This window comes from Propithecus coquereli, unplaced genomic scaffold (genome assembly GCF_000956105.1).
Source record: "Propithecus coquereli isolate 6110/MARCELLA unplaced genomic scaffold, Pcoq_1.0 Scaffold76, whole genome shotgun sequence".
In the NCBI taxonomy this organism is placed as follows: Eukaryota; Metazoa; Chordata; class Mammalia; order Primates; family Indriidae; genus Propithecus; species Propithecus coquereli.
This window is the reverse complement of record NW_012153729.1, coordinates 5,754,137-5,776,577: the sequence shown is the minus strand read 5'-3', so window position 1 is coordinate 5,776,577 and position 22,441 is coordinate 5,754,137. Positions and strand designations below refer to the sequence as shown.

The window sequence follows — 22,441 nt, the reverse complement described above, 5'->3', positions numbered from 1 at the left end:
TTCCAGGCCTGGATGTGCACCGGAACATTCCACCTGGTTATCCACCTGGACACAACATGCCCAAACCTGGGCTTGGCATCTTTTCCCCAAACCAGCTCCTCCTGCAGCGTTTCCAGCCCAGTAACCCTAACCCCGCTGCTGACCCTTCCCTGTCCCGCACGCAAGCCACCCTCCAGTCTAACAACAGACCCTCTCGATCCACCTCAGGATTGCTCCCAAAGCCTCACACTTCTTGCCACGCCCTTGCTACCTGCAGGGTCCACGCTAACCCCGCCCCCTCCTCTCTCCTTGGTGTCATCTTTCTTCTGGACAGGGAAGTATCTTCCCCATGAGACAGGAAAGAAAAGTAAGCCCCCTAAGGGGGTATTTCCCCCCAGGAGGGCATCTCTGCCCTGGACTCTTACAACAGCAACCTCCAACCAGCTCTCAGCGTCCGCTCTCTGCTCCTCCCACCCGGCCCCTCTGTGCTGCCAGGAGGGCGGAGAAAACTGCAGAGGTGGCACTGTCACTTTGGTGGCTTCCAGTGCCCTTGGGATAAAGCCCAGAGCCTAGACGGGCTCGATGCTGAGGCCAGTGCAGGCCCTGCACGGTCTCCTCCCGTCCCACGCCCCTTTCCTCTTCCCTCGTGTCGGGGCTCCAGGCACAGCCACAGTTCCCAGCGGGTGCGCGTGGGCCAGGCTGTCTGCCCTTCCAGACTCTCCCACCTGCGCCTCCTTCTTTGCCTGGCTCCTGCCTTGGCTCACGTGTCCCCTTTTGGGGAGGTCTCTCCTCTGTGCTGTGCGTTCCCATCGCCACCTGCACACCTTCCACGCACCTTCGCTCTTGCCATCCTGTTTGGCACCCGCGTTTCTTGGTAGACGCTGAGCTGCACGAGCTCAAAGACTACATCGTCCTGCCCCTAGCCCCCGTGCAGGGCTGACAGTCCAATGCCACTGGGTTGATCAGCCAGCCAATGACTCACATAGTGTCCCCTTCCTCTGTGGGGCTCCCTGACTATCCTTGGTGGCTCCACTCTGCCCCAAGTGCCCATCCCCCAGTTCCTGCCCTGCAGTGAGCCCGTGCGAGCCCTGTCTCTCCAGCCGGCCAGGGAAGGCGTTGTGTGTGGCTGTGGCTGCCCTGCGCCCACACCTGCTGTTCACCGAGCAGGAAAGCGCTGTGGGAGGAGTCATGACTTCGTGGTCCTCTGTGCTGAGAAGTTGAGGGTCCTTCATTTGGCCTCATCAAAGTTTATTCAAGACCATCCTCAACTTCTTCGTCTTCTCCTCTGTGTTTGATTCTCCTCTGGGAGAGGCTGGAGGTGGAGGCATCGGGACTGGCCTGTGGGGCCATGGGCTGATCCTGCCACCCAAACAAGCCCTCAGCGCTCACATGCACACACATATACACACAGACATGCACACATGTACACACAGAGACACATGCACAGCCATGCACACACACATGCTCATGCATATGCACACACATGCACAGACACATGCACAGCCATGCACATACATGCATATACTCATGCATATACACAGAGACACATGCACAGGCATGCACACACATGCACATACACGCACACACACATGCTCATGCATATAAACACAGACGCACACACATGCACATGCACAGCCATGCACATGCATGCACATACTCATGCATATACACAGAGACACATGCACAGGCATGCACACACATGCGCATACACATGCTCATGCACAGACACACGCACAGCCATGCACGTGCATGCGCACACACACACAGTCCCCAGTGCCTCCCCGCTACCCTCAGGATGACATCCAAGCTCTTTGGCACAGTTCATAAGCCCTTTATTCTCTGGGACCCCGAGCCTCGTCATTCATTCATTCATTCATTCATTCAAATCCCAGAAACTGCTGAGAGATTCAGCTGCGTTTCTCCTCTGAAGCAGGCGCTATTATTCCCACCTCATTCTCTTCACCTCAAAGAGGAAGCCAGATCAAAGAGGTTAACCGATTTGCCCACGGTCATGCAGCTCCCAATTGGAGACACCAGGGCTGGATCCAAGTTCATCTCCTTCAGGCCTGCTCTCCAGCCCCTGTGCCGGGGCATCTCTTCCCACCTCGCAGCCCCCACCCTGCACCCTCCAGCCTCATCCGCTTAAATACTTGAACTTCCCAGAAGCCACCTTCCTCTCTTAAGTCCTGGCTTTTGCACAAATGGCACTCTCTGCCCTTGAGTCCTCCTCACTGGCCTTGGGTGGCTCGTGCCCTTTAGGACACTGCTCGGGGCACCTTCCCCGCGGGTCCCTTACAGTCCTGCCAGCTGTGCCTCCATGGCAGGCCTGGTGTATCCCTGGCTACGTTCTGTCGTGTGCTTGTCCCATTGCCGAGCAGCTCCGACATCTCCTCCATGTGCCTGCGACCTCCTCGAGGGCAGAGGCTTCCTTCTTGCTCGCCATGATAGCTCCTGGCACAGGGTAGGTGCTCAGAAAGCATTTGCAGAGCGAGTGACTTCAGCTTTGAGGGAAAGAATGAATGAACGAGTGAGTGACATGCATACTCTGCATTATGGCTGAGGGCAAAGGGCATTTGCCCAGGATAGAATCAAGGGGCTGGAAATCTAGTGGGCAAGGTGGGGGGGCCTCCAGGGTAGATGGGGATGGAGGAGCCCGTGGAAAGAGAGGGGCACGTTCTAGGAGGGGAAGGGCCTGCGAGGCCTTTGTAGAGGAGGCCCTGGACCCCACGTGGGTCAGAGAAGGGGCGGCAGAGGAGGTGCAGGGAGAACGGCCACCCACCGCCTCTGCGGGCTGCTCTAGGAGCCTCCCGTCCCCTCTTCCCCCCCACCGCCACCTTCCCTTCTCATTCATCCTTCTGACAATCTCGCATGGGGCTTTTTCGGGCCACATGTTTTATCCCTTGTCACCAGCCAAGCAGCCCTGTTATATTAATTTATTGTCCTTTCTGGTAACTTGTAGCCTTCCTGTAAACTCTCCCTTCCCAAGCTGGCTTTGTCCACTGCCAAACCCCAGCCCCGGCCTGCCCTCCTGCCCCCGGCCTGGGCCTGGCTGGAGTGAGCCGAGGTCTCCTGGGACCTCTTGGCCTTCGCCCCTCCAGGGCTGCTTCTACGGCCCTCCCTCTCCCCGTGTCAGCTCCCCTGAAGAGCCTGTCTTGGTCTCACGCAGCCGGCGATGAGACCCTTACTTCTCCCAGCTTCTTGCCTCAGATGCCATCTGGCTTACTCCTCGGTGCCCTGGGGAGGGTAGGCAGAGATGAGCCGCATGGTGACCTAAGCGGAACCAGGCCCAGAGAGGTGGCCCGGCTGCTCAGGGTCACAGAGGGCCCAGGGAGGTGGGTCTGTGCACAGCCACCCACAGCCTCACCCGTGATGTACGTGATGGTTTGGCCTTTGCTGGGGGCCTGGGCCTGGCCCTTGCCAGGAAATCCCAGGTCCGTGGGAACAGTGTGCCCACTCGAGAGATGGAACTCGTGTTCCTGCCTCTCCGAGTCTCCTGTACGGCTGGGGACGGAGCACCCAGAGATGGCTTCCTTGCCTCCCCAGCCTGCTCCGTGTGTTACTGTGTAAGGAGTGTGGGCTCTGGAAACCCACAGCCCTGCGTTCCAGTCCAGAGCCCACGCTGACCGTCTGCGTGACCTGGGCTAAGTCACTTCATGCCTTTGAGCATCAGTTTTCTCATCTGTGCAGTGGGCTCAGGGATCACACACAGGGCATGGAGCTGTCAGCCCTAGGCAGGGGGTCTCTGGCTGAGAGCCCTTCTCCAGCCGCAGCCAAGGGGAGGCGGGCAGTGAGCGTGTGACTCTCACATCACTCTCTTTGGATGGGCTGTCCTGCCAGGGACACGGGTGGTACAAGAAGCCATGAACACCAAACGTCCCTTCCATCCCCATCCGCAGCCCACCAGGGGAGGGGCGAGGGCTTTGGCTCTGGGAAGGAGACGACCAGATTGAAGGGCAGTGCACTCGGGTGGGTGAGGGGTGGGAGCCACGCTGCTCTCCTTCCCAGAAAGCGCCAGCTCCCGGGGAAGGCATTGGAGAGGGCCTGTCGGGGCGCAGGGCCATCAGTCACACCGTGCCTCCTGCCAGCATGCCAATCCCGCTGCCGCGGGGCCCTGCCAAGCAGGACACCATCAGTCACATCAGCTGAGCTCGAGCCCAACTGCGGAGCAGCTGCCACAGCGTGGCTGTGGGGCGGGGAGGGCAAGCGGGGGCCGGCGTGGAGAAGCGTCACAGAGCCCCGGACACGAGGAAACTCCTTTAATGTGTTCCTTTGCTCGATGTTTATTGGGTTCCTGCTTCGTGCAAGAAACCAGGTTAGGGACTGAAGGTAGAGAATGACCCGGATGTGTCAGTGTCCGGCAGGCACTCAGAAGTTTCGGGGGGTCACTCGGGGTTGTGGGGTGATGACGGACATGTGAGCACCCAAGAGGGCTCTCACTCCTGCCGGGGGTGCGTCTGGTGACCCAGCATGGGAAGGGAGCTCTGTCAATGCCAGCTTGCCACTTGGCAGTGTTGGCAAGGGGTAGATTAGTTTGCTAAGGCGCCGTAACAAAGGACCACAGACTGGGGGGCTTAAAACAACAGAAATTTCTCGTCTCGCAGTTCTGGGGGCGAGGAGGCTGAAGTCTAAGTGTCAGCAGGGCACGCTCCCCCTGGAGTCTGTGAGGGAGGGTCCTTCCTTGCTTCTTCCAATTTCCGGTGCTGCCAGCCGTCCTCGGCATCCCTTGGCTCATAGCTGCATCTCTCCAGTCTCTGCCTGTCGTCACATGGCCACCTCTCCCTGTGTGTCCCTGTCTTTGTCAGTCATGTTGGGTTAGAGACCGCCCAGTGACCTCATCTGAACTCCATTACATCTGCAAAGACTGTCTCCAAGCAAGATCACATTCACAGGTACCGGGGGTCAGGACTTCAGCGTGTATTCTGGGGGGTGCAGTTCAGCCCAGAGTAGCGGGTGTAGCAGGAGTCCATCGAGAAGGGCAGCTTGGGACGTGCTGGGGAAAGCGGGGTCTCTCAGCATAACCGCACATCCTCAGAGAAGCCTGCGTGTGGAACCTAGACTGGGAGAGGCCAGTGGACAGCCGTGAAACCCTCACGCCCATTTAGCAGGTGGGAAAAATGAGGCCAAGAGCTATCAAGTGAGGCAAGGTGACTTGGTATCAGAAAATATGGCCTCCAATCCTCCTTTGAACTCTTCTGCCTCAGTTTCCCCATCTGCCAACGAGAGGGGCTGGGCTCGATAAGCCCCCCAGTGTTTCCCGCCAGGGCAGCTAGGAGACTGTGGGTGCTCCAGCTGTCAGGGCCAGTGCTGGGACGGGGCCTAGGCTCCAGCCCAGGCCTTTCTCCAACGTCCAGCCTCAGCCACTGCCCCTCAGCCCACTTGCAGGAGGGCTGCGGTCCAGAGGCAGCAACACAAACCCCACTTCAGCGTGAGCCGTCTCGGGGCAAACTTGGCCTGCTCCCTCGCTGGTATGCACTTCCTCGCATCCGTGTCTCTCTCGTGTTCCCTGTATCAGCTGCTGGGCCCAGGCTCCTCCAGAGAGGACTGGGGCCTGATTAGATCTGGGGACGTGGCACTGAGTGAGAGAACCAGGGGAGCTGCTGACTCTGGGGAGGCCGGCTGACCTCCCTGGGTGGGTAACCGTCAAGGCCTGGTAGCAGAGCCCCGATACCATCGCCTCCTGCAGCCTTCGCTTTGCCGCCTTTAGTGCAGAACAGATGGGCTCCGCGTCTTCAAAGTGAGCAGAGAGGCAGCAGGAAGCCCGGCTCGTTCCCGGGCAAGGATAATGAATGCAGCCCCCTGGAACAGGAGGCCTGACACCTCTCCCTCTGTCCCTCCCCACCACCAGCCCCCCTCCCCTTCAGTGGACTCCCTCTGCTGCCCCACGGAGGCGGGTCAGGCCGCTGTCTGGAGGAGCCACCTGCCACCAAGGCCCTTGAGTGGGGCAGCCAGCCCAGGCCAAGGTGAGCAGCGGGGGCGGCAGGGGTCAAGACAGCCTGCGGCACCGTCTCCTTCCTCCTATGCATTTGGGGCAGCCCGTCCGCACACCCTGGAGCTCTGCTAGGGAAAGCCCTGCTTTCTGTCTCTGGGGGCTCTCATTCTCAGAGTCAGCCTTTGGTGACTCTGGGTTTGTGCGAGAAAACTAACCCTCAGTGTGTACCCACAGTTCCACCAGGCCACTCCTGTTACGTGACCCTGCAGGGAGTGACTCAAGCCTGCAAGCCCCAGGCCCCTGCGTGAAGTGGGATGGTGAATAGTTTCTATGCCGCAGCATGTGGCGTGGGTAAGAGGGTAACTCGAGCACCGGCACAAGGCCCGCGCCGAGTCAGGCTCCGTGTCCCCAGCCCTCGGCCGGGCGTGGGGTTCCTGGCTGTTCGTCAGTTTTGTGGCGTCGAAGGCTACAAAGCCCAGCAGGGGAGGTGTCGCGGGACCCCCAGCTGCAGGCCGGGGGGCGTGGCTTGGGAAGCGTAGGCGCTGATTTGGTGTGAGCAGTTGGTAAATGCAGAGTTGGGGCTCGACACCCCGTCCACCCACAAAGCCAAGGCTCTCTGTCCTCACTCCAAATGGCCTGCAAACTTGGGTTCCAAGCCTGGCCCCCCCGAGACTGAGTGGAGACCCCTTCAGAACCCCGAGAGCAGACCCAGCACCCGAGTCCACTCGCCGGAGACGGTCTTAGCCCTGGCGGTTAGGCAGGAGCCAGGGGACCCCTTAGGACAGGAAGGAGCGTTCAGAAGTGCCCTGCGTCTCCTTCCTGAGGCCTGCCTGGGGCAGAGAGGACGGAGACCCCGCACCCATTTCACGTTTATTTATTTATTTTTGATGGCAGTAAGCTTTACGTGACATAAAATTAACCGTTTTAGAGTGAACGGTTCGGTGGCACTTAGCACGTTCACAAGGATGTGCAACCACCACCGCTACCGAATTCCAGACCATTTTCATCACCCCAGAGGACACCCGTACCCGCTAAGCATCACTCCCCAGTGCCCTTCTCCCGGCCACCAGGCAACCCCCGATCTGAGCTCTGCCTCTGTGGCTGGCCCTATTCTGGATATTTCTTATAAATGCATGGCACGGTGTGTGACCTCGGTTGGACTTGGTCTGATGGCAGGAGCGGGGAGAAGCTGCGGCTGAGCCCCTCCGCGCTCTGCCCCGAAGCCCCCGCCTCCAGGGAAGGCTCTAGGCTGCTCAGTGGGAGCTCAGTCTGCCCCAGCCCCTGGCGGGCCTCCCTGCACGTGGCCGCACCGTGTCGTGGACTGGGCACTGGCGACCCTGGGCTTCCGTCTCAGCCCGGCAGCTGATTCGGGGACCCCAGGCAAGTGGCTGCACCTCTCTGGGCTCCAGACGTCTCGCGTGTTAAGCGAGAAGTTGAACTAGTGGGTCTCGGTCGCCGTTGCACATCCCCCAAGGAGTTCAATGGAGAGAAGTGGGACTTACTGTGGAGACAGAGGGACACTGTTGATCAGAGGGGAGGAGGTCCAGAACCTGTTCCTAAAATGGGAGGGGAGAGAGAGAGAGAGACGGTGGCCCTGAACCCGGCCCAGCGAGGGACAGTGGGCCGCCAGGCCTGCGGGGTCTCTGCTGTCCACCGGAGTCAGCTAAAGAAGCCAGGAGGGCGGTCGGGGTGGGACTGGAGTCCAGCATCCAGGGGATGGACAAGGGGCTGCTTCCCTCCACTTCGGGCACCGGCCTCAGTGGGCGACACCAGGACACGAGAGTGACCCGTCGGCCCCTGCGAGTGACTGGGAGGGGCTGCGAGCCGCACGGCGTGTGCCCGCGGGCAGGCGTGTGCGGGCCTCTGTGTGTAATCCGGCTTGTAAATTGCTCGGGGACTGTAACTGCGGAAAGGGCCGTGGAGCCGCGTGGTGTTATTATTTATGACAAAGCGCAGAGGTGCCTGCCGGAGACTGGAATGGGCTGAGCGCTGCGTGCAGGATGGACGGCAAATTGAACTCCAATTTTCTGCTCGGCAGTCTTTGTTACACGCCACAAAGCGCCGGTACACCGGGTCACCAGCCTGATGAATGTGTGTTCTTCTAACGCGGCGACGGGTTCCATCTCTCAGCCTCTGCGCCGAGAGCGACTCACGCTTTGCTTTTCCCTCCCCCCAGGCCCAACCATGGGGAGGACTTCTTTCCCCGGATCCATACACAGCCCTGACCCAAGGGGAGGTCAGAGGCCTTGCACGGAGGCAGAGGCGGGTGGCTCTGGGTTGGAAACCCGTGTGACCTGGTCCCTCTCTCCCCTGAGCTTCAGATGAGAGAAGCAGGAGGGCAGTGGCCATAACGCGCCCTGAGTGGTTGGGAGGATTAAATGAGTAAACATGAGGCGCTCGGCATGGAGCAGGCCTTAGCAAATACCTCCCTTTCTTTTTCCTTCTCCCCGGACCGAGCTGCCCGGCCCTGACACCGGGGAAGGGGAAGTGGAGAGAAGCCCCTGAATTGGGTGGAAAGCCCCCATCTGGGGTGGCGAGGCCAAGCCCCTAGAGGCACCTGCTGTCCAGCCCAGCCCTCTTCCTTCAGTGCTAGGAAACCACGCTGGTGTTGGGTCCGAGCCACCTCCCCCAACCCCAGTCTTCCCCCCTGCTTCTGTCTCTCCCTCCTCTTAAGTGATGGCCCTTCTCCCAGGGCGGGCAAGGGGAGCAATGGCGGTGTCCGCCGCGAAGCAGGCCAGCCCAGCCAGAGCTCTGGGACTGCTGGTGCTTTCCCCGCGGCACAGCCTTCTGTGCCCTGTGTCTGGTGGCACCACTGTTGGCGAGGGGGGTAGACACTGGAGACCCCCAGGCTGTGGGTTCTCAGAAGCATCCCCCGGGCCTATGAGTCCCTGCTCTGGGCTCCCCCAGGCCTGTGGGAGGCTGACGTCTGTCTGTCACTAGAGTCCCCAAGCTCAGGGGATGGGCTGAGGAGTGGTACCCATATGGGGGAGGGAGCTCACCTGCGAGGAACCTTCAAGAGCATCACCTGGAAGAGTGACAGGCGCAAGGGAGGACCAAGTCTCCGCAGAGGCCCCTGGGCCTGGCCAGGCAGCTGACCCCCAAAGCCGACCTTTATCGATTTCCTGGGGTCTCAGGTCTCAGCAGTAAAACCAGAGAACTGCTCCAAGCGTGCCGCCCTGCCTGGGGGTCACCAAGGGGAAGAGGATTGTGGTCCGTGCGCGTAATCAAGTTTCTTGGGAGGAATTCCAGGAGTTAGTGAAAATTTTATTATTGCCGCTTTTATAGCTCGAATGAATCTGAATATACTGAAATGATCACAGCACCGTTAGGCACAAACATTCTAATCAATGGTGTAAGTTTAATCTCTGGACCCTCCAGCTGAAACGTGAGAAAGGGCTGCCTTCCCCTCTGTTAATTGCGGAATAAACCTATTGGAAATGAGAACCATCTTTCTTCCACGCACGGCTGGGGCCACTTTGGCGTTACTTACCTGTGTGCTTGCAGCGGGAGGCCCTGGCTGCCAGACGGGTTTGCGGAGGTTACGCCAAGCACAGATGAGGGCGAGAACAGCCCCCTGTTCCGTGGGCTTTTTGTCAGGTTGGGCACCAGGCTAAGCACCTGCCCTTCTCACCAGGCCCGTGAGGTCGGCTCTACCATTCCTGTTTTCCAGGAGAGGAGACAGGTGCGGCCACGTTACAGAGAGCTGCCCAGGGTCACGTGGCTAGCGAGTGGCAGAGTCCACTGGATTTGAGCCCACGGGGTCCATGCCAGGCCCAGTGGTCATCCCCCACACAGCCACTCAGATCCTGCGGTGTCAGAGCTGGACAGGAGGGGAGAGACCCCCTAGGATGGTCAGTCCCCAGGAGGAGAAGGACCTGGCTGGGGTCCACAGCAAGTTCGTTTGTCCACTTTTTCATTTCTGGGGCTGGGGAGAGGAGGGAGCCCCAGTCTACCTTCCAGGGGTGACATACTGTCGTGGGAGGCACCACACATACTGTGGGAGAGGCGACCTCAGGAGTCGAGGGACGGGAGGGAGGACGTCAGGAAAAGTGTTACAGGGGACGTGGCATTTGAGCTGTGAAGGGCTGCTGGACAGGAGCCAGCATGGATGGAACACCTACGTTTTCCCCACCAGGAAGGAAAGGGCGCCCCAGGGAACAGAATGGCATGAGCAAAGGCCCTGGGGCATGGCAGATATGACATGTCTGGGAAGGACCGTCCAGCGAGGCAGGACTCGGGCTCCAGACTCACATCCCAGTGCTCTGGTTCTCTGCCACGCTGGCTTCTGTGGGATGACGGACAGAAGTTTTCATAAGGCATTATGTGAGTTTCCTAGAGCCGCCCTAACAAAGTACTGCAAACTGGGTGGCTTTAACCAACAGAAACTTATTCTCTCACAGTTCCGGAGGCGAGAAGTCTGAAATCGAGGTGGCAGCAGGGCCACGCTCCCTCTGAAGGCTCTAGCAGAGCATCCTTCCTGCCTCTTCCCACCCCAGGCGTCTGCTGTGACTTATAGCTACGTCTCTGCCTCTGTCTTCCGCTGCCGTCTTCTCCTCACCTGTCTCCGTCTCTGTTTCTTCTCCTCTTGTGGAGACACCAGTCATGTAAGGCCCACCCCACTTCAGCATGACCTCACCTTAACTAATGACATCTGCAATGACTCTGTTTCCAAATAAGGTCACGTTCTGAGGTCCTGGGAAGAACATGAATTTGGGGAGGATGCTATTCAACCCAGCGCAGGCATCAGCCAGTCTTATCCCAGACGTGACACTAGTAACATGCCTTGGCTTCTCTGCTGGGTTTTATTGTCACTCATTCGCCACATATTTCCTGAGCATCCTCTCTGTCCCAGGCCGTGTGCCCGGTACCAGGGCTGTAGAAAAACAGGAGGCATCGGCCCAGTCCTCTGGCATCCGCATGATTTGCTCTTCTCTGTGACTCTTTGGCTGGACGTACAGTGGGCCGAGCCCCGGGAAGGCTGGGTGGAAGCTCGGGCTCATGCCCTCCTTCCTCGGGCTGGGCCCCGCCGCCCGGCTTACGAGTCCCCAGGGCCATGTCGAGGCTCAGTTGCGCTGCCTGCCTTCGTGGCCAGCCGCCCCCTAATCAGATTAGATGTGTATTCAAATAAATTGATGATCCGTTCCATTAGATGCTTTTCGAACACGCTTTTCTGAGCAAGAAATCCATTCGGCGGCGGCAGCTGTGGGGGCCGTGGCATAATTGATTGCACCCTTCCAGGCCCCCAGTCGGAAGGAGCCTGGCTCCTGAAGGTCACGGGCGAGGACCAGATTAAGGAGAGCGAGAGCCTTCCTTGCTGGCTAATGAAGCACTTGGCATGCAGGCGGGGCCGCGCAGGGCCTGGCATCTGCCAGGAGACAGGGAGGCTGGGGAGGGGCATAAGTTAGCATCTCATTAGTGGGAGCAGCAACAGCAGGGGTCACTCCCCGGGGAGGGGCTGGGGTGCCGTGGGGCCCTGGCTGGGAGGGTAGGAGCAGTGGGCCGTTCCAGGCATGGAGGCGGGAGGGAGGAGGAGCATCGGGGAGCAGCTGGAGGTGCCTCCGAGCCCCACAGCACCCTGTTCCTGAGCCCCCTGTCCGGGGTTTTGCATCCTTTCCTGAGGCTCAAGCCGTCTCTACCCCAGTGCTGATACTTTGCTCAAGACCTTATGAGCCATCCTGGAGAAACCCGGTTTTTGAACCAGCGTCGAATGACCGTCTTAAGTCTCAGGTGTGGAACATTCAGGAGTCTGTGAGCCCCTTCAGGGGACGGTTCTGAGAAGCAGGAAAGGGGTGGGACAATCAAAACAGCCCCCGCCCCCCCATCTCTTCCCCCAAGGGCTGCATGGCAGAAAGGGGCACCCCTGAGGCACCAAGCTCCTTGGCTGCAGCTTCACACCCATCAGCTTGTTTAGCTTAGATCCTCCCGGCAGCCTCTGGGGCAGGGGTTTTGCTCTGTTTTACCCAGGAGGCGAGAGGTAAGGCCCAGGAGGTGAATTTGCTGGAGATCAAACTTGAGTTACGTAGGAAAGGGATTCATACCCAATTTATCTTCTCCCGCTAGGACCTTCAAGCCAGATTCCTAGGAAAGGTGGCTCCTGGGGGCTTACATGGTGAGCGGCGCTGTGGGGTAGGGTCCCCAGCGCAAACTCTTCTTCCCAAAAAGCCCCCAAGGCTCTGGCCTCTGCCTCACTCTACTTGGCACCTCACGTCTGCGTCTGTTCATCTGCCATACTGTTTGACCTCCTTCATCTCCAGGCTTCTTTCCCTGCATTTTGTTAGCTCATCCCTCTGGAACCCTCTGGAACCTTCACCCCCCGGGCAAACCGGTCTCTCCTTGGGACGTTCTGAGCCGTCATCCTTCCAGCTAATTCCCAGCCAGGCCACCTGTTTCACCCTCACCCTGGATCTGGCTCTGGGCCACCATGTTGCAAGCTGGGGTAGGAATGCCGCGTGACCTCTGCTCGTGACTTCAACACCAGTGCCCCGAGAGAGGCCTCCAACCTCGGCGAACGTCCCCCATCCCTCACCTGCCACCTGTGGTGCTCCAGGTCGGGGTGGGAAGGGTGAGGCAGGTCCCGTGTCAGCGATAGAAAGATCTGGGGCTCTGGAATCCACCAGATCGGGGTTTATATCCGTGTGGCAGAATCCAATTACAGAGCCTTTCCGAGTGTCAGTCTTCTCATATGTCAAATGGGGACAGTGACAGTACTTTCCTTGACAAGTTCTCGTGACTCTTAACTGAGATGATGGATGTCAAGTGGATGGATGTCAACATTTCTATATCAGGAAAATTAGCTCTTGGCCCGCGATATAGAAAGTTCCACGAATAGTATGGAATAACGGTGGCAGCAGGAATAGAAGTTAGGGGAGAAGTGAGGTTTGGTGACGACTCTGAGCCCCTGCTGCTCTGACGCGGGGTCCGTCCTGCTTGGGTCTGTGGACAGCCAGGTCTAGGGAGTTGGGCTTCTGGGCACCTGTTAGGAGGCCGTGGTGATCAACCGGGACAAAGGGGACGGGGCCGACACTAGGAGGTGGCAGGAGAAGAGTCGGTAAGTCTCGGAATCCCGGGCTCCCGCCTCGTTCCCAAGCATTCCGGGGAAGCTTGGATGACCGAGCCATTACTATGAGCCTGCAAAGGCGCCACTAAGAGAGCAAGGCTGGTGGATGTTTCAGAGCTGGGAAGGGAGTTTGTCCAGGCTCCGTACCCCTTTACGCTTGCTCTGGAGGCCAGACGGACATCTTTTGGCCAGTAGGTGGCTGGTGGAGGCCTTCACCCCGGCTTCCGCCACCGGCTGGCCGGCACTCCCAGCAGGAACGGCTCCATGGGAGGTGCAGTTCCCAGGGCCGGGCTGGCTGGGAAGTCAAATCCCCGGAGCCATGGAGGTGGAGGGACCCTGGCCACTCTGGAGAAAGATGACATTATTTTGCAGGGGGCTACAGGGAGGGGAAAAGTTGAAGTTGAGATTAGCTTCTGTATGGGGCCATTTAGCTGGAGCCTAAGGGTGACAATGGGAGTATTCAGTGGGAATATCAAGGGAAAATGGCAATCAGTGGCCCCTTGACCTGTATGGGAAATTAGAAGGAAGCCCTGGGCTGGCGCCTTTTGCCTCCCTCAGAAGGCAGCTCTTCATTCATGGGTCTCAGGCTGCGGTAGTCAGGGACCTCCGGCCATGTGACACCCCGGAATCACACACACAGGGCCTGTCCTTTCCCCTGTCCCCGGCAGGGCTATCCCACGACTGCTCACCCTGCACACTCACATACATGGATGCATATATCTGGTCATAAGTGAATAATTAATACCTGTGGTCTATAATATAGAAGTTATACAAAGGGGCAAGGTCACCCCCCTGCCCCACCCGAGTCCCCGGACGCCCAGTTCTCCCCAAAGCGTCACCGGACCAGTTTCTCCCGTACCCACCAGAAAGAGCCTGTGCCTATACAAGCAAATATATTTTTATACTTGAAGAAAAAACTTCTGCAAAAATGGCAGGAGATCAGCCCCCCGTTCTGTACCTCGCTTCTGTCACTTACCAGCAGTTCTCAAAGATCGTTCCAGCGCCGTCTACTGCGGAGAATTCTATTGTTTGGAAGCACGGTCATTTCTTTAACCAGTGCTCTCTCGGTGCACATTCGGGTCGTTTCCAAGCCTTTGCTGCCGCGAGCCCTGCGGTTCTGAAGAGCCGTCATTTCGCACACGCACGGTGCGTCTGCGGAGGGCGAATTCCTCGAAGAGCTGGTGGATTGGCGGACGTGTGCATTTCAGCTCCGATAGCGTTGCTGGATCGCTCTCCGTAAACGGCGCCACGCCACAGCCCCACGGAGCTGCGCGCGAGCGTGACTGTCCCTACATGCCGGCCGGCCCGAGCATCGCACTCGCGCGTCTCGGCTGATGGGATGGGGAAGAAACGGTACCTTATTGGGTTTTAGTTTGCCTTTTTCCTAGCGCGAGGCTGAGCGTCTTTGTACGCCTTCCAGGGACATTTGTGATTCTTTTCTGGGAACTTCATATCCTTTGCCCATTTTTCTCTTGGTTTGTTAATCTTTTTCTTATTGATTTGTGGGAACATTTTTATATCAGGAAAATTAGCTCTTTGCCCGTGATAAGAGTTACAAATATCTTCCCCTGGTCTGTCGTTTGTCGCTCCTTTTTGTTTACAAGGGTTTTTTTTTTTTCCCAGTGCAGAATTTTTATGTAGTGGAAGGTATCAATCTGTTCTATGACCTTCTGGAGTTTGTAGAGTACTTAGAAAGTACTTGGCAAGTACTTCGCTTCGCCGAGATTGTATATTTTTGAATCTCTGTGATTTTTTTTTCTAGTTCTTTTAGAATTTCTTTTTTCATGTTTAAAACATTGATCTATCTAGCATTTATTTTTGAGGTAAAATCTCAGGAAGAGATTCAACTTTATTTTTTATCCCCAAATGGCTCCCTAGCCGTTCCAAAACCATTTGTTGAATAATTGGTCTTTTACCCACTGATCTGAAATTCTGCTTTCATCATACATTAAATATCCCCATATGTATTTGGGTCTATTTCTAGACTTCTAGACTATTCCTTCATCAATCTGTTTGCACAAGAATACATGTTTTAACTATTGCAGCTTTATAATATAGTTCAATGTCCATGCTAGTCTTCCATTTGCTATTCTTTTTCAGAATTTTCTTTTGTGTTTTTTTTTAATGTGAACTTTAGAATCAACTTTTGTAACACTTAAAAAATCCTCTGTGTGTTTTTGAAGTGAAGAAAAGTTTAAGAGAATTACATCTTTATAATGTTAATTCTTTCTATCCAAAATTCTCCTCCATTCTCAGTTATCCCCTTCCCACTGAGAGCATGGCTAACAGGGCTATCATGTACAGTTGCACAGGTTGTATACTGCACCATTCTGCGACTAAGGCTGAAGAGAGCTGCTGACCCCTGCCAATATGATATGAGTTCTTCTCTCTGGGCTAGTCTGCCCATCTGCATATATGATCAATAGTAATAATGGCCACCCTTCCTATAGCATGTGTCAGGCTCTGTTCTAAGCACTATATATTCATTAATGTATTTAATCTTCACAGCAAACATATCCCCAATTCAAAGCTAAGTAAACTGAGGTACAAAGAAGTTAAGTAACTTTCCCCAGGTCAATCAATAGTTTGTGTTACCCTCCTATGCATTCACAGCATAAAAATCTGTCCCTGCACATAAACACACACACACACACAGCTATGTCTACACACACAGAAACAGACCCACAGACACACATACCTGAACACATAGACATGCATACACAGATGTGCATAGACATATTGACATTCACGGATACATGGATACAGCCACAGACACACATATGGACACACACAGACACATACACACACTATTATCCCACCAGCATCCTGTCCCCTCGGTGTGCCCTTCCTCCTACACGATCCTGGGTAGGGCCTCCCTCCCAGGATCCCCTGCAACCAGAGGGCAGGGAGCCTTTGGGGAGGGGGTGACCCCACTGCAGGGGCGTGGGGAGAGGAGCCTGTGAGCATAACATGGGATGAGGGATGCGGAGCACCCACCCAGGGCCTGGGGCCCTGCAGAGCCTCGGAAAACGGTCTCCCTCCCTCTCCTCCTCCTTGGAGCCATTATCTCTGGCAGCCACCAGAATCAACCCATCCGAGCAAAAGTCATTCGGCTGCAGGCTGGCACCCCTGGGGGGACCTGGGGAATGAACTGGCAAACGCAGACCTGGGAGCAAATTGCCCAGTGAGCAGGTTTACGGAGGCGAGGGTGTCCGGGCGTGTGCGCGCTCTCGCGTGTGCACGTGTGTGCTTGTAGACACACGCCGCCCGCCCCCCTGACGGTTCTGGCTCTGAGTCAGCCCCACATTGAAGGGATTTAATCACCCGGGGGCTGGGCACGTTATTGTTTTAAAACAAACGAGTGATGACAGCAACGAACAGAGGGTTTTTAAAAACGCGATTCAAAGGGCTCTTGAAAGCTGCTGGAGAATATGAATGCGCCTTTGAAGTGAGAATGTGCCCATTTGTTAAGCTGAGAGCAGAGCTGGCTGCCTGGCAGGCAGCGGGCGGCGAGTCCTTTTCCTTGGCAAAGGGGTGCCCGCCGCCCTCCCCGCCACCCGGCCAGAGGTGGGCCAGGGCCCCAGAGGCAAAGGCACCCCTAGGAGGGACCAAGGGCTGGTGGTCACTCCCCCAGGCCCCACTCTGAAAGAAGCGCCTTCTCAACCTGTTTTCAGACCATGTGTCCGCCTGGCCGTGTTAAGAGCGGTAGAAGGATGAGCATGAGAAATGTGTGGTTGAAAACATCAGCGGTCAGACAGGGAGACGCAGAGAGCGGTCGGGGTGGGGCCTTTTGTCCCACTTGCCCCTGAGCCATCATCCGCCCACCCTCGGGTTAGCCCCCACCGTGAGGGTTGGTAGCAGGGGCGAGGGTTCAAGGAAGAGCCCCCAAAACCATCCCAAGTTACACACTATAAGGTTGAGCCCTTGGGCTGGGCGGTGGGGGCAAGGCTTGGGGGTGCCATGCAGCAGAGCCAGCTCATGTGCCCCGCACGTACACTGCGCTTCTGTTGAGCCGTAAGTCTGTGCTTGAGCCCAGAGTGAGGCCTGGAAACAAATGCTGAGCTTGTCCAACCACTGCACATGCCCGGTGCTGGTTAAACCTGAGGATGAGAAGACAGACAGGACCAGGGCTCCGGCCCCACTGCTGCTCCTGGGGGCCAGCTTCGGGTGCAGGCGGGGCCCCTGCACTCCCCGCCCCGGCCAGTGACCAGCCTGGGTCCACTCCTTCCCCTCTTAAGTCACCCCTCCCACCCCCTTCCTCTTCGTCCTCTGGTTTGTTCCATTTCTTAGCTGAAAGAAGGATCTGGTGGTGTCCCACCCGCTGGGCTCACAGAGGAAAGTTGGCTCAGGGACACCCGCACTTCAGCATGCAGGACAGAAATGGCCATTTGCAGGACATCCACTCGGGGCCGGGCACAGGGCCAGTATTTTCACGATCGCTGTCTCCTCCAATGCGTAGACGTGCGGGTCGCTATTTCTCGTCCTGCGTCCGTGGTTGGAGACATTGAGACTCAGGAAGGTGAAGGTTTACCCACCCCCAGGAGCTGGGGAGCAGTGGAGGGAAAGTAGACAGGGCTGTGGGTGCTGGAAGTCAGGGTGCCCAGGGCCCGCCCTGCCAGCAGCTGCCTGCGTGGCTCTGAGCATGGCCCACCCTCTGGGCACAGCGTGGTCAGCGGGGGGTGTGTGCACCTGGGCTGGCGAGCCTGGACCTGAGCCTCCAGCCGCCGCTTCCAGCCTGTAGTGCAGGTGGCTGTCCAGCGGGTGAGCTGCGGACGGGCGCTTCCTGAACTCGCTCCCTCAGTCTGTCAAATGCAAGGGCTCTGGGCACAAACTCCGGGAGCCTGTGGGTTCTTTCTGTACATCCATCCTCTCCTCCCACCCTGGTCCCAGTGTCGCCGAGGGAGGTGAGCGCTCCAGCACTTGGCCTGAGCAGGGATTAGCTCATCCCTCTGGGCTCTGTGACCTTGGGCAGATTTCTAATCCCTCTGGGCCTCGGTGTCCCCTCTCCGAAATGTGGGTTGTGTTCCCCTCTAGTTGTGGGATTGCCATGAGGATTAAATGAGCCTGTGGTAGAGCCCCTAGAACAGCCCAGAACACAGCAAGTTCTGTAGTCTCTGTTGATGTTGTCAACAGATAGGTGCTGGCTCCCGCCTCCCAGCCCCGCCCAGCCCCAAAAAGGCAAGTGCCTCAATGCTGGGCTTGCAGCCCCGCCCCTTGTCCCTCTCCGCCATCCTCTGTCAGCCCCCTTGTCCACTTTCCCTCCCCCGGTCTCTCCCGCTGGCCAAGAGGGCAGAGGCCTCCACTCCGTCCTTTCCGTCTGAAGCAGTTAGTCTGAGCATCTTTTGAAGTCCAGGGCTGAGGCTCATTGTCCCTGTTGAGGGAACCGTGGGGCAGGGGGTCTGCTCTGCTGGGCTGAGTGAGGTCATAGGGTTAGGGTGACTCTGCCGGGAGGTGTAGCAACCACTCGGCCCCACCTCCGCAGCCTGAACATCGGTGCTTCCTGTCTCCGGGCAGCTGAGCTGGGGTGTGAACCGGCAGGTGGAGGCAGCCTGGCTCGGGACAGGAGGATCCGGCAGCCTGGCAATGGAGGGGCCCACTGGGTGGACTCTGTGTTTGAGGCCTTTGAGGGGCTCCCCCAGCCTTGGGGAGCAGAACTCAGGAGACCCCCATCCTCTGTGCCTTGTGTGAACCAGGCGCCTCCCTGTTTTCCTTGTGAAAGTTGTTTTCCCTTTGGCTGGAGCACAGTACGTGCTCTTCCTGGCTTCTGCCCTGGCGGGAGAAACCCAAGAGCAAAGAGGATGGAATGGACAGGGATGGAAGGGATGGAAGGTGCCAGAGTGTGGAGGCGGCAGCAGGTCTGTGAGCCTGGCGTGGTCTGTGGGGGAGGACGGCCAGGCTCTGCTTGGTGCTCACGTAGGATTCACGCTGAAGACCAAGCCTTGGAGTCAGAGTGACCCAAGTTCAGGTGCTTCCCAGCCAGGTGACCTTGGGCAAGTTACCTGGCTACGTCTGCTCCGTCCGCCCGGGAGCGTCAGGGTTCTAAATGAGCCAGGGCACGTAGGTGAGCAAGTGACAACCGGTGGCTTTGTTTCCCGCAGATGACGTGTCCCCGTATTTCAAGACGGAGCCTGTGCGGACGCAGGTGCACCTGGAAGGGAACCGCCTGGTGCTCACGTGCATGGCCGAGGGCAGCTGGCCGCTGGAGTTCAAGTGGCTCCACAACAACAGGGAGCTGACCAAGTTCTCCCTGGAGTACAGGTAAACTGCGCCTCCCACCCTCCCGGCTGCGAGGGCCACTGTCCTGCAGAATAGGAGGGCCTGGCGCTTGTGCGACAGTGCAGTGGTGGGGCTGGGCCTCTAGCTCCCACTCCAGTGCTCCTGGGTGGCACGGGCAGCCCTGCCCCAGGGGTGAGACGGCCCCGCCCTGCTGATCCCAGCGGAGGGTGGCTGGGCCGTGGGCCGGGTGCTACCCAGACAGAGTGGCCTGTGCAATAGTGCACAGGGCTCAGTACCAGCAGCCGTGGCTGTGGCCCAAGCCCTTCCTCACCTCCCTCCCACCCCTGCCCGTTCCCCCACCCCTTGCATCAAGAAGAACCCTCCAGGGGGCTCTATTGGAGGGGCCTGGGTCCAATGGAGGGGTAGGGCTTGCGGCAACCTGAGATCAGTGAAGGATGGGGACATCTCCTATTTAGGGGGCAATTCGGGTGGCACATGGTGATGGCCTGCCCAGTGCCTCCAGGCTGATCCTCACTCCCTGTCTGTGCCCATGCCCAGCTGGCCCTCCCTCCTGGGACATTGCCAAGTGCAGAGAAAGAAGAGCAGGGAAACAGAGCAGGGTCTCGGCCAGAGAGGATCTGCCGCCAGCAGGGTGGGCCTGAAGCAGCCCGGCCTGGCCTCCCTCCCTCCTGCTCTTATCCTCCCATCTCTGCCTTTTTTATTGGCTCCAACCCTGTGGCTGGTGATTAATTCCCAGGCCTGATGTGCATAATCGGTTTTGTTGGGGAAACAAGATTGTCTTGCCCTGGGGATGTTGATACAAATCTGCCGCCAGGGACAGGCATGCAAATGAGAGGAGGGGGTAATTGCTTGAGGATCTGTCCTTCCCAGAGACCACATCCTTTGGGAAGTGTGGAGGCCAGAGCTTAGAGTGACGCCCACCCCCAGGGTCTTTCTTCCTGGACCCTGGCCTGGCCTGGACTGGCTGGTGTAGTGTGGCCACATTGGTGAAAGAGAGCCCAGGGCAGGAGGACCACTCGTCCCTCCTGCAGCTGCTGCAAGTCCTGGATCAGGAAGCCACAGGCCCTCCAGGGCCGGCCACTGTGGGCCTTGGGGTCCCCAGAAAGCCCACAAGGGGCCCAGAGGGGCCTCCCTGGGCAGTCCCTGTGACGGTTTTCAGTAAGGGCCCAGAGCCACTCCTGACCACCACCTGCCCCCAACTAGGGCACATGCGGATGGTATCTCATGAGTACAAGTGGTGCCAGGGCTCCCAGCCCGCCCTTGACTTCTCCTGGCAGGGAGCTGGAGGCAGGATCCCGGAGGAGGAGAGTCAGCTCTTTCTCTGGTTCAGAGCCACTCTTTTTAGGGCCTAGGACCCGAGGGCTGGTGTAACCAGAAGCAGGTTCCAGCTCAGCTAAAGGATCAGACTTGCTCAGCAATGGAATGGGCGACCTCGTGTCCCTGGTGGCATTCAGGTAGCAGTCAGGGTCCAGCTGTTGATAATGCTAATGATAATAATCACTGGTAATGAACAAGAATGTAGTATAGGGCAGACATTATGATGTGCACTCTGTGATTATCTCATTGGATCCAGCCAGCAACCCTATGAGTAGTTTTAACAAGTTCCCCCGTTTTACAGATTAGCAAATTGAGGCTTAGAGAAGTTAAACAAATCACCCAAGGTCAGATTATTGAGCTGGGCTTCAAATGATAGTTGTCTACCTTCAGAGCTGGAATTTTTTACCGTCTACCATACCGCCTCTCGCTGAGGAAGGATTGCTGCAATTGCTTCCTTAATGTGCATCCTAAGCGATCTAAGTGCGTTCTGCAACTTCTAGAAAACAAAGCAGTGGGGAGAATGCAAATATTCCATTTTATAGTTGTGTTGGGTGGAAGTTATTCAGGGGAAATAAATGAGCTTGCACTTGGAAATTCATCCCTTTTCTTGGGAAACTCCTCGCCCCAAGAGTGTTGGCTCGTATGGCATGGTGTCCGTGCTCTGCCCAAATGCAGGTCTTATCAGGATTTTCCTCTAATCAAAAACTTGCTGTGCCCACAGGATGAAGTCTGCACTCCTTAGTACGACCTTAGGACTCTTCCAGGTCTGCTTCGATCAGAGAATCTCCTTACCTCCTACTACTTGCGTCTGGGCTAACACATGCCCACCAAACCAGACCGTTATGGGTCTCAGGATAGTTCCCTGCCCATTCCCTTTTCTTTGCCTTTGTCCAAAGTGTCCCATCCCCTCCAGTTGGAATATTGCCCCTTTCAGAACTTTCTCTGTCCTGCAAGGCCCAGCTCAGATTCCTTCTCTTTTAGAAATCCTTTCTTGGTAGTACATGTGTCCTTCATCTCTCTGTCTGTCTCTCTCTCTCTCTCTCTCTCTCTCTCTCTCTCTCTCTCACACACACACACACACACATACACTTCTCCCTCTCCTCTGTCCTTTGTGACTGTCCCTAACATATCCCCTGACACCTTAGCTTCTCACCATTTACATAGGACACTGCAAGTACACCACAGAACTGAGGTCAGAGCTTCCAGAACCTTGGGACCCCAGGGACCCCAGGACTTAGAACCAAGAACTTGATACTGCCAAGCCTTCTTCCCACCAGGCTTCTCAGCTGTGCCCACCTCTGGAGTCATACTTCATTCTTGTAGTGAGTGACACTGAGAAGTTCAAAGATCACAGGCTACAGCTGCCATATTGCAGAGTAGAAGTAACTTCCCTGGAAGTTTCACTTAGTGGTCCCAGGGAAGAATTCTGATTGGCCCAGCTCACATCATCCCTGACCAATCGCAGTGGGCAGTAGCATGGAGCACCCCGATTGGCCAAGCCTATGTCATGTGTCTGCTTCAGGGCATAGGACACGTGTTTGGCAGCCTCCACACTACAGCTACTTGGTAGGGAAGGAGGGCAAGAGCTTTTAGCAGAATGCAAAAAGGGAGGTGGGCAGATAGGAGCCGCCTGTGTCCACGACACCACCCTTGTCTGCATTAAGAGCCTGGACCACAGCAGGTGCTTTCTTGCTTTTCTTTATTTCTTTCTAAATTAATTTTGAAAAGTTTCAAATCTTAGAAAAATTGTGAGTATCATACCACAAACAGTTGTTAACATTTTGCTCATTAGCACACGCTCGCTCTCTCCATACACATATATATACATGCACTTTTTTCACTGAGCTATTTAAGAATTTGTGTAGACCTATCACTTCATTCCTAAGTGACATTTCCTAGGAACAAGGCATTCACCCACAGAA

General features: G+C 56.9%; 1 protein-coding gene across 1 annotated transcript in view; it reads left to right on the top strand.

Moving 5' to 3' along the window:
- The window catches only part of SDK2 (sidekick cell adhesion molecule 2), a 150,985-nt gene that overhangs the window by 874 nt on the left and 127,670 nt on the right, over positions 1 to 22,441 (top strand). The window contains exon 2 of the mRNA XM_012662229.1: positions 19,064 to 19,223. Within this exon, the coding sequence (XP_012517683.1) occupies positions 19,064 to 19,223 (160 nt within the window). The remainder of the gene's footprint in view (positions 1 to 19,063; positions 19,224 to 22,441) is intronic.